The sequence below is a fragment of the Hypanus sabinus genome, chromosome 24 (assembly GCF_030144855.1).
Source record: "Hypanus sabinus isolate sHypSab1 chromosome 24, sHypSab1.hap1, whole genome shotgun sequence".
NCBI classification, from domain to species: Eukaryota; Metazoa; Chordata; class Chondrichthyes; order Myliobatiformes; family Dasyatidae; genus Hypanus; species Hypanus sabinus.
This window is the reverse complement of record NC_082729.1, coordinates 22986379-22998037: the sequence shown is the minus strand read 5'-3', so window position 1 is coordinate 22998037 and position 11659 is coordinate 22986379. Positions and strand designations below refer to the sequence as shown.

Here is an 11659-nt window from a genome sequence, read left to right as displayed (position 1 = left end):
AGGTTAGGCCACATCTGGAGTAATGCATGCAGTCCTGGTCACCCGGCAAAGGATGTTGAGCTTTGGAGAGGGAGCAGAAGAGCTTTACCAGGATGCTGCCTGGTTTAGAGGGCATGTACTATCGGGAGAAGCTGGACAAATGTGGAGTGTTTTCATTGGAGCAGCAGAGGCTCAGGGGAGACTTGATTGAGGTTTATAAGATAATGAGACTCATAGATAGAATATACAGGGAGTATCTTTTTCCCAGGGTAGAAATGTCTACCAGAGGGCATGCATTGAAAGTGAGAGGCGGTAGTTCAAAGGGGATGTGAGGGGTAAGTTTTTTACTCAGGGAGTGGTTGATGCCCGGAATGTGCTGCCTGTTATGGTGGACGTGGCAAATGCATTAGAGGCTTTTAAGAAACGTTTGGATCAGCACGTGGATGTGAGGGGTGAGAGGGATATAGACATAGAGAAGGTAAAAGAGATTAGTTTATTTGGAAGGGTTTTGATTTAGCTGGTTCAGCACAACATTGTGGGCCGAATGGCCCATTCCTGTGCTCTACTGTTCTCTGTTATCAGTCTATCTACTCGCGTGACCACTTTCAGGGAGCTGTGAACTTGACCCCAACATCCTCCTATTGTTCATCAGCGCTCCTTACATTCCTGCCATTTACTGGATACTTTCCCTGAGCTTTTCATCCTGCAAAGTTAAACGCCTGACTTCATCCAGAGTTTGCAATCCAAACATCAGTTAAAATCAATTCCTGAACCCGGCTGGGAGCCCGAGAAGAGTTTATTCGTCATATACACTGGGAAATCACTAGATCCTTTTTTTAAAATGCCTCAAGTTCATCTGGATTAAACTTCATCTGCCATTTCTCTGCCCACATTGCCAACATTTTTGTCTGGATGATTGAAATGTGATTTAAATGAATCCTTTTGAATATTGAAAGGCCTAGAGAGAATGGACATGGTGAGGATGTTTCCTATAGTGCTGGAGTCTGGGACTGGAGTTGAAAGGGATCATAATCGATGTAAAGGTACAACGGACTCAATGGGCCAGATGACCCATATGTATAGATATATATATATATATATATATATATATACATACATACTTACTGTGATTCAGTTTTTTCTCTATTGTTATGTAATGCAATGCATTGTACACAGTCAATACATTTCTCAACATCTGCCAGTGATTCTGAATCTGGTTCAATACAATACAATCTGGTTCAATTTGTCTCTCTTCCTCACTGAAGGGTCGTTCTCTCCACAACGGCTGCGGGATTGGACCCGGGGATCCACTGTTAATCCTGTGTGGAGATGCCTTCAGTTTAAACATCTGCTGTTGCCGAACCGGTTTTGGGCATCAGGGGGAGACATTGTAGAGGGATATCTGTGCCGAGCAAACTGCTGAATTCAGCTGAATCCTTTCTGTAAGTGACCCATATCCCACCATTCCCTGCACGATCATGTGGAAATTCAGAAAATGGTCTAAGTTTGGAACGCATTGTTGATTAAGTAACTCCTATGAAAGGAATAGGCAAAATCCTATTCCCCACTGGTGCACAAGCTCGCCACGTGGGAGTTAACTGGAAAAGGGGCGAGGGTTGACGGGATGCCATTTTAACTAACATGATCTGGTTTGAAGGGATTTCGACAAAGCATGTGAATAATAAAGACGACCCCCATGAAGTTTGACTGTTCAGTTTGAAAGTAACATAAAGATTAGTATTTGTATGAACTTTTGTAGTATACACGTAAGCTAAGATCACAACTCTTTAGTTTTTGTTTGCTGAAGAAAAGGAATAAAAATAGGTGGTTAGCAAATTGAAGTCTGATGCTACAAGACTTTAGTAAGGTACAAGATGTTAAGATATTAAAGGAAGTGACAATGTAATCGTTAACTGTTTAGATGCTGAATTGAATGTATAACTGCATTACTCTGTAGTGAAAAAAAACTCTTTTGTATTGTGTTAGATTCTGAAATCCTGTAAGGCTCTATTAATTCATTTTTACTGATGGTAAAAAGGCTTTGAAGGAAGGGGGTGTTACGAATGTTCCACAACTCTGAGGGGCCGAAGGGTACAAAGTAGCCCCCTCCTTCTTGAGAATCGCAAGATCACTATTAATTCGGGTCTGGGACCCAGGAAATGAGAGAGAGAGACGTCCAGAATACACAAGGTTTGGAATGTGTCCTGGCCTCAGCAAGACAGAACCATTGATAACGGCCATTGTCTCTTGGAGATGGAATTGTGTATTGAGTACTGTACTATTTATTGAAGCCCTCAGGGGATGACCAGAGTGGGCTGGTTGAGGGATTGCATCATCCCAACCTGATTGACATCTGAGACCCCATGAGTAAGGATAAAAGAGGGTCTGGGGAACAACCCCTTCAGACGCACCAGGAGAAACACTAGAAATCCCGTGACAGCGTTTAATAGTGACAGCCGGTGGGGCTTGCGTGCCTCCCTTTCCCTAGCCTGGGAATTGGCGGGCTCACCACCGAAGAACGGCTTTAGCTAAAGGAGAGGCCACACCAATGGAACTCTCGAAGGTTCGAAATCATTGAAAGGAAAAGCTGGCAAGTTTCTAATAATCTCTCTCTTGACTCCAACCAAAGGCTGCAGCCTGAATGAACTGAGTGACTTTTATATCTCCATCGGACAATACATTATCCCCTAGACAATGATAGAGCTATTTCTTATTGATTATTATTATACCCGCACTTTTAGATTTAGTATTGACAACGTATATTATCTGATATGTTTGCATTGATATTATTTTTGTGTATTTTTACTAATAAATACTGTTAAAAATAGTACCATCAGACTTCAACGGACCTCTCTATCTTTGTTGGTAAGTGACCTAGTTACGGGGTTCGTAACAGACCTAAACTTTGGCCAGCCCACAGCTGGAGTACAGTGTCCAGTTCTGGTCTCCACACTGCAGGAAGGAGGTGACTGCACTGGAGTGGGAGCGGAGGACGTTGCCCGGGACGGAGCGTTTCGGTTACGAGGAGAGACCGGAGAGGCAGCGTCTGTTCTCCCTGGAGTGGGGTTGAGGGGTGACCTGATGGAGGGAGCAGGGGTGGGGTAAAAGTCACGGTGAGATCGTGCTGTCGTGTCTGGTCGTCATGGCAATGAGGAAGCCGGGCCCAGGAGGCAGTGAACCAACTTGGTCTGGACTCACGCAGAGGGTCCTCTGAGTCGGGGTAAGTTTTATTTTGATCGGATGCTATCTGGCGACTGCGGGGAAATATTCAGTTAGTTGCCCAGGGGTTGAACAGATCACATGAAAATAGGTGGTGGTGGGCAGGGGTCAGTGGGTGGCTTTCAGCCGAGGATTTTTGTTCACCAGGCCTTGAACAGTAGGCCTTGTAGGATTGGGACAATGGTAGGCTGAGCGCTGGCAGTGGGGGGATTGGGTGCGATAAAGGCAGGAGGTGACAGTGGGCAAGATGGAGTAAGGGATATCAATGACAGGACGGAGCGAGGAGCCAGCATTGGCGGGACATAGAGGATGACCCCTCACACACTGGCATCCGTACTGGAGATGGTCTTCATGCGAGTCCTGCCGGCTGACTCCGTCCGCTCATCAGCAAAGGCCAAACGGAGCGAAGTGGACAGGGAACGCCGGAAAACCTGGCGGAAGTCACGGCCGGCAAAGACATAGAGCAGGGGTTCCAAACCTGGGGTGCCTGCACACCCAGGGGGTGCGACAAAGAGTGGCTTGTGTGCTTGAGTGACAGGTCACGAGATCACTCAGCCGGCTGCCAGCGTTCCTTGAGAAGTGGTAGTAACATTTGTCCCAAGCACACTCCAGTCTCCCGTTGCCTGAGCCGAGAGAGACTTAAACTCACTCCAGTCTCCCGCTGCCCGAGTCGAGAGAGACGTAAACTCACTCCAGTCTCCCGTTGCCTGAGCCGAGAGAGACTTAAACTCACTCCAGTCTCCCGCTGCCCGAGTCGAGAGAGACGTAAACTCACTCCAGTCTCCCGTTGCCTGAGCCGAGAGAGACGTAAACTCACTCCAGTCTCCCGTTGCCTGAGCCGAGAGAGACGTAAACTCACTCCAGTCTCCCGTTGCCTGAGCCGAGAGAGACTTAAACTCACTCCAGACTCCCGCTGCCCGAGTCGAGAGAGACGTAAACTCACTCCAGTCTCCCGTTGCCTGAGCCGAGAGAGACGTAAACTCACTCCAGTCTCCCGTTGCCTGAGCCGAGAGAGACGTAAACTCACTCCAGTCTCCCGTTGCCTGAGCCGAGAGAGACTTAAACTCACTCCAGACTCCCGCTGCCCGAGTCAGCATTGAGGAGTCTCATCAGTGTGACCTGGGAAGTTACACCTCAGAGTCGAGGAGTCTCATCAATGTTAGCTAGAAGGTTACATCTCAGAGTTAAAAATCATCTCATAATGCCAAAATCTTTATACATCCCGAATGAACCATCAAGTAACGACTTCGCGTTAAAACCAAACCCGCAGACAGTAGGTAAATAATTTAATTATAAAATTTTAAAAAGCCACATTTTGATAAAAAGCAGTTGAAGTCATTCATTCATATTTATCTCAATGCATTAAAAAGTTTTTGAATTTCAAAGGCTTTTTTTTCTCTTAAAAGATTTTTTTTCTTGGATTGTCGATAATTTTGAATTGTGTTAGTTGAGGAGGTATCATGGGTAGCACCGAGGACTTTGAATCGTGTGATGGGAGTTCATATCTCCGGTAATCATCGGAAATAGGTGTGTAAATTCAGTAGAGAGTAGCCTAATAAGTTGCGTCGCATCCCCAACGCATTTCCACCTGACGATTTATCTTGGCGTAACCGCAGATAATATCATAATATAATATTTGAAAGTGTATTTCTGCCGATACTTTACTATAGGCGTGTCTGGTTGAGTAAAGCGGTCATCCCTGACTTAGTCAGATAGTTTTTCTCATATTAGCTCATATTATTCTCTTTACCCTTAACCCTTCATTAACCCTTCATCATGGCAAAAGGAAGGAAATGGAATGATGACTATGAGTGCTTTGGTTTCACTTGCACAACAGGAAATGACGGCTTGCAAAAACCCCAGTGCATTTTTTGCAGCGTTGTGTTTTCCAACTCTGAAGCCGTTCAAGCTTCAAGAGCACTTCAAGAACAAGCATGGCAGAGCTGATGTTGAAGGACATGATGTTGGGTCTTTGAAAATCGAAAGAGCTCATTTTGATTCACAAGGGACTCTTCCAAAATTATGTTTTGTTTCTGTTGAAAAACCATTACTTCTTGCTTCATACCAAGTGGCATATAAAGTGGCCAAATCCAAGAAGTCCCACACAATTGTGGAAGATCTCAACAAGCCATGTGCACTGGAAATGACAACAATTATCCTGGACAAAGAAGCAAGAAAAAAATTTGAACACGTGCCCCTATCAAAGAATGTCATTCACAACCGAATCAATGATTCGAGTGAAGATATTTTGGACCAAGTCATTTCAGATGTCAGAGCTAGTCCTCTTGAAATCTCTATTCAGTTGGATGAGTCATCTGATGTCTCCAGTTGTAGTCAACTCATCACATTAGTGAGGTATGTCAATGATGGTGCTGTGAAGGAAGATTTCCTTTTTTTGTAAAGATATGAAAACAAACATAACTGCAAAGGATGTGATGCAGCTGGTGAAAGACTTCTTTGCCAAACATGATTTAGATATCAAAGTCACTGGTTCTGTGTGGACTGACGGGGCATCTGCAATGCTTGGAAATAAATCTGGCTTTTCTGCAATGATGAAAAAGGAGATTCCAGACTTGCAAGTGACCCATTGTTTTCTTTATCGGCGTGCTTTGTCATCAAAAACATTGCCTCCAAATTTGAAGAAAGTCCTTGATACTTGTGTGAAGATCATCAACTGGATCGGGGGCGTGCTTTGAAACATCGCATCTTCAAATCATTTTGTGAGGATCTGAGAAGTGAGCATTCAGTTTAGCTTTTCCACACGTGAAGTCCGTTGATTGTCAAGAGGACAAGCTTTAACCTCTTTATTTGAACTGCGGGAAGAAATCAAAATCTTTCTGGAGGAGTGGGAGTATGATCTGGTTTGGGCAATGGAATCACAGGAGTTCACCCAAATGCTGGCTTACTTAGCTGACATTTTCACTCGTATGAATGACCTGAGTGTTTCACTTCTTGGAAAAGGGATAAACATATTGAAGGCATGTGAAAAGTTGAATGCCTTCAAAGAAAAGTTACATCTTTGGCATCAAAGGATGGGAAGGGGCAGTCTCTCAAATTTTCCTTCACTAGAAGAGATGGTTGATGATTCTGGATCCATAACTTCTATTGTGTGTGAAGAAATTGTGGCTCATTTGGAAATGCTGTCAGAATTGTTTGATGGATATTTTGCTGCTGGAGACCTGAAGATTTCAGAAGAATGGATCATGAATCCATATTCCTACAATTTGGAGAAAATGTCAGATGATGAAGAGCTGAAGGAAGATCTTATTGATTTGTGGACAAATCGAGCTCTTGAAATGCAATTTGAAAGCAAGACTTTGGAGGAGGTTTGGTGTGCACCACTGGATACGTTCCCAAGACTTGGTGGAAAAGCACTCCGTGTCCTCACTCCATTTGCAACAACATACTTGTGTGAATCTTGATTCAGTTCTCTTTTGTCAATCAAGACAAAATCTAGGAATCGCCTGAATCCTTAGGCAGACCTGTGGATCGCAGTCAGCAAGAAAGTTCCATGTTTTGACAAAATCATGACTGAGAAGCAGGAGCAAAGAAGTCATTGAATTTAATGTTCACAATTGAGATTGATTTCACTGTTTACAATTTTTTCTGAATAAATTAGAATCTAATTACTCAATTTATATTTGCATTTTATGCACTGAGTTAAAAGCTTATTTTTTAAGTTCAATTTGTTCACCCGCAGTATGGTATGTGGTTCAAAAATTAGAAATTAGACTTCTTCATCTTCAAATGTGATATTCCTTTTGTAGGGGGTGCGAACATTAATCAAACATTTTCTGGTGGTGTAGGGCATAGAAATGGTTGAGAACCACTGATATAGAGGATGGGGTTCAGGATGCTGCTGAGGGAGACTAGGCCCATGGACAAATTATCCCAGACCCAGGCCTCGGGATGCTTGGAGAAAGCCTGAGCAAGGCCGCAGATGTGGTATGGGAGCCAGCAGAGGAAAAAGGCGGCAACTACAACAGCAATGAGGCGGACAGGCTTCCTGGTCTTGCTGGTCTTGGCGAACTTGCCCCTCTGCAGCTTCTGGCCAATCAGGAGGTAGCAGAATGTGATGATGAGGAAGGGGAAGATGAAGGCAAAGAGGGCCCGTGTCACCTCCACCACCTCCCTGGTCCGGTCTCCAAAATAATTCTTGGTGTAGTTCATAGTGCAGTAACTCAAGTTGAACTCAGAGTCTATGTACGTCGTCCATGTACCAGTAAAATTAAAGCAGACGTCGGGAGCACTTTGTAGGCAAAAAAGAGAAACGATCGCTTTGAAAACAAGCCCACGGCCCAGGAAAGCGGAGATGGATTGTGGGGAGTGGGAGCAAAGACAGTGACGCTCTCCCATGCGGGTCCAGAGTTTGGGAGATCTCCTCACAGAGGCCGACTGCGGGCTGCCCAGACTTGTCAAATGAAATGTCCAAGGTATTGCCTGTCTTCACCAGGGAACTGGGAAGGGGAGGGATTTCAGCAAGAGTTCATGATGGGACTGTCACAGTCTTTGCTCCTTTGTGCCTCACAGTTCCACAGACACCTCTTGCCACCCACAGCAGGAGTTCCTCTGCTCCCAGAGGGACAGAACTCTTTCCCAACAACCAGAGATCTTGTGCCCAGCCTCTTCTCCCAACGGTGGGCCCCAGCTCAGTCAAATAGGCAACATCTCCAGACTGATGACTGTCAATATCTACCACACCACTGACCCCCTCCCACCCCACCCCACCCCACTGACTTAATCTTCCAGCTCCACACCGGGACTGTGGGATCAGATGTAGAGGGAAATACACTCTGTGTCTGACCCTGAGAGTGAGTGATGGGACGGTGTGGAGGGAGCTTCACTCTGTGTCTGACCCCGGGAGTGTGTGATGGGACGGTGTGGAGGGAGCTTCACTCTATGTCTTACCCTGGGAGTGTGTGATGGGATGTTTACCCCTTTTTCTGTCATTCAGGAACTCCTGTGGTTTCTCTTTAACACTTTGCCGTCCCCATCTGATTCAGTTTGAGGAACTGAGCTGTTAAACCGGACACCAGAGATGGAAAAAAGTGATAAAGTCATACTGACGTGTTTTTCAGCCTCAGACGGGACCCGCTCCACTCTCCAGACTGCTCCCGGACCAGCGTCCTATTCTCCCTTCCCTGCTCTACCGGGGCTGCGGACAGCCCTTCCATTCGTTTCTGCACAGTTCATCTTCAGCATTGGTTGCTGTGGTCGCAGCAGTTTGGGATCTGAGTCCAACTCTCCCGAGCTGCCCGGGGGGACGGAGTGAGCCAGAGATTCCGGGGAGGCTGAACTTCATCGAGAGGGAGAGCAGGCTCCAAGGTGAGTCGGTGGGGGCCCAGGAAGGAATGCAGGAGCTGGGGTCCCTAGGGGCCGACAGCGGTTGATGAATGGCGGGGAGAGGAGTTGGGGTGGTGTGGGGGAGGTGAGGATGGTGGAGTGCACTGCGTTCATTTCAGTGAGGAGGGAGTGTCGTGCTGAGGGTGAGGAGGTGAGGAGGGAGTGCCATGCTGAGGGTGAGGAGGTGAGGAGGGAGTGTCACACTGAAGGCCACTTTCTTCCCCTTCCCCGTCCATTTCCCGTCTCTGCTGTGGGGCTGGAGGGTCTGTCAGGGAGGAGAACCAATGCGGTGTGTGAGGGCTGGTGAGGAGTGAGCACCGTGGTGCAGGAGGGGCAGTGAGGGGGGAGATGGTTGTGACTTCCATCCTCTCTCTCTTTTGCCTCCAACCCTCTTCTCTCCATCTAGGCCCCTCTCCTTCCTACCCCATTCAAACTTTCACACCACCCTTTCTTGTTCTTCCTTCCTCTCTATCTCTTCCCCTGCCCCTCCACCCTTTGCCACTCACCTTCCCCTCTTTCCCTCCTTATTCTTTCCACCGTTCCTGCATTCAACCCTCCCCCTACTTCACCTCACATCCTCCGTCCCCCTTTCTCTTTGCTTGTCCCTGCCACTGTGGGGAACCTCCCTTCCGCACACCCCATTTCTACCCCCTCCCTCCTTCCCCTTACCCTTCCGTCTCCTCATCATACCCTCTCCTTCACTCTCCCCTCTCCTCATACTTCTCCACATCCCATACCCCTCCACTTCCCTCTTCCCCCTCCCCTTCCCACCCCTCCCCCTCTCTTCCCTTTCTCTCCCCTCCTCCTGTCACCTTCTCTACTCCCTCCCTCTCACATTTCTCTTCCCTCATCTGTCCTCATTCCTCATCCCCCACCATCTTCTCCATCCAATCTTCACCTGTCCTCCCTTCTCTGTCTCCTCTTCCCCTGCTTCCACCTTTCAGCACCCAGCATCCTCCCCTTACCCATCCATTTCCCTTCCCTTTGCACCTCCTCACCCCCCCGTTTCAGTTCCTCCTCTTCCCTTCCCTTCACACCTTTTTTGTCCTCCATCATCTTCACCTACTTCTCCTCTCTCATGCACCTCTACTTTTGACCCCATCTTCCCTTTTTTCCCCCATCTCACCCTGCCTCACCCATCTCCCTCTTTCCTTCTTCTTGTCCCCTCCCTCCAATCCCAACCTCTCTCACCTCCACAATGTCTTCCCCTCCAGGCTCAGCACGATGTATTATGGAGATGATTACTACGACAACATTTTTTTATTTGGAAACTACTCTGATGAGAACTTACCTGAGGATTCTGGGACCCAACTGCCAGCAGCCTCCATCTTGTCCATCTTTGTCTACGCCCTCACTTTCCTGTTGGGTGTCCCTGGCAACGGGGCCGTCATCTGGGTGACAGGCTTCAAGATGAAGCGGAGCGTCAACACGGTGTGGTTCTTGAACTTGGCTGTGGCAGACCTGACCTACTGCCTCAGCCTCCCCTTCCAGATGGCTAACGTTGCCCTGGGAAGCTCCTGGCCCACAGACAACGTCCTCTGTAAGCTCATTCCCTCGGCCATCGTCCTCAACATGTTCGCCAGTGTTTTCCTATTGACCATGATCAGCGTCGACCGCTGTCTGGCTGTCACTAGGCCCGTTTGGTCCCAGACTCACCGGTCCCTGTCTTGGGTGCGTGCGGCCTGCCTTGCGGCCTGGGGCCTCGCCTTCCTCATGTGCCTGCCCACTCTGCTGACACGGAAGATTTACATAAACACTGAGTTCGGCTTTACTTACTGCACCTTGAACTACACTGGGACTTATTTCAGAGACCGGACCAGGGAGGTGGTGGAGGTGACGCGGGCCCTCTTTGCTTACATCTTGCCCTTCATCATCATGACATTCTGCTACCTCCTGATTGGCCAGAAGCTGCAGAGGGGCAAGTTCGCCAAGTCCAGCAAGACCAGGAAGCCTGTCCGCCTCATTGCTGTTGTAGTTGCCGCCTTTTTCCTCTGCTGGCTCCCATACCACATCTGCGGCCTAGCTCAGGCTTTCTCCAAACATCCCGAGGCCTGGGTCTGGGATAGCTTTTCCGTGGGCCTAGCCTCCTTCAACAGCGCCCTGAACCCCATCCTCTATGTCTTTGCCGGCCGTGACTTCCGCCAGGTTTTCCGGCGTTCCCTGTCCACCTCGCTCCGTTTGGCCTTTGCTGAGGAGCGGACGGAGTCAGCCTGCAGGACTCGCATCAAGACCATCTCCAGTACGGATGCCAGTGTGTGAGGGCTCTCCCTCTATGTCCTGCCAATGCTGCTCCTCGCTCCGTCCTGCCATTGATACCCCTTACCCCATCTTGCCCTCGATCAACTCCCGCCATTATCGCAACTGTTCTGCCCCCGCCAGCGCTCTGCCTACCATTGTCCCAATCCTACATGGCCTACTGTTCAAGGCCTAGTGACCAAAATCCTCGACTGATAGCTAACCATTGACCCCTGCCCCCCACCACCGATTTGCCTGTGATCTGTTCAACCCCTGAGCAACTAACTGAATATTTCCCCGCAGTCGCCAGGTAGCGTCCGATCAGAAAAACCTGCCCTGGCTCAAAGGGCCCTCTGTGTGAGTCCAGGCCAAGTTGGTTCACTGCCTCCTGGGCCTGGCTTCCGCATTGCCATGGCGACCAGACATGACAGCTCTATCGCGCCGTGACTTTTGCCCCACTTCTGCCACCTCCATCAGGTCACCCCTCAGCCTCCCCCCGCTCCAGGGAGAACAGACCCAGACTCTCCGGTGTCTCCTCGTAACTGAAACACTCTGTCCCGGGCAATGTCCTCCCCACCCTCTCCAGTGCAGTCACCTCCTTCCTGTAGTGTGGAGACCAGAACTGGACACTGTACTGCAGCTGTGGGTTGGCCAAAGTTTCGGACCAAGAACCTTCACCAGGACTGTTTATCCATTAAAAGTAAAACTTTGAAATAAAATTACAAATAAAATGAGTAAAATATATGTTTATTCATCTATGCAAATGAATAAACATGACTGCTTATCTATTTGCATAGTTCCTAGGGTGGTGGGGTGGAGATACATCTCTACTAAAGGAGACGTAAGGTGCCCCTTTCCACCACCAGCCTGCAGGTCACCCTTG

General features: G+C 48.3%; 1 protein-coding gene across 1 annotated transcript; it reads left to right on the top strand.

Annotated features, from left to right (window-relative positions):
- Nucleotides 1-8289: 8289 nt before the first annotated feature.
- On the top strand, nucleotides 8290-11451 carry LOC132380773 (C3a anaphylatoxin chemotactic receptor-like). The gene is made up of 2 exons (XM_059949759.1): nucleotides 8290-8523; nucleotides 9756-11451. Exon 2 carries the CDS (start codon nucleotides 9766-9768, stop codon nucleotides 10798-10800), a length of 1035 nt encoding a protein of 344 aa, XP_059805742.1. The 5' UTR covers nucleotides 8290-8523; nucleotides 9756-9765; the 3' UTR covers nucleotides 10801-11451.
- The last annotated feature ends 208 nt before the right edge of the window (nucleotides 11452-11659 follow it).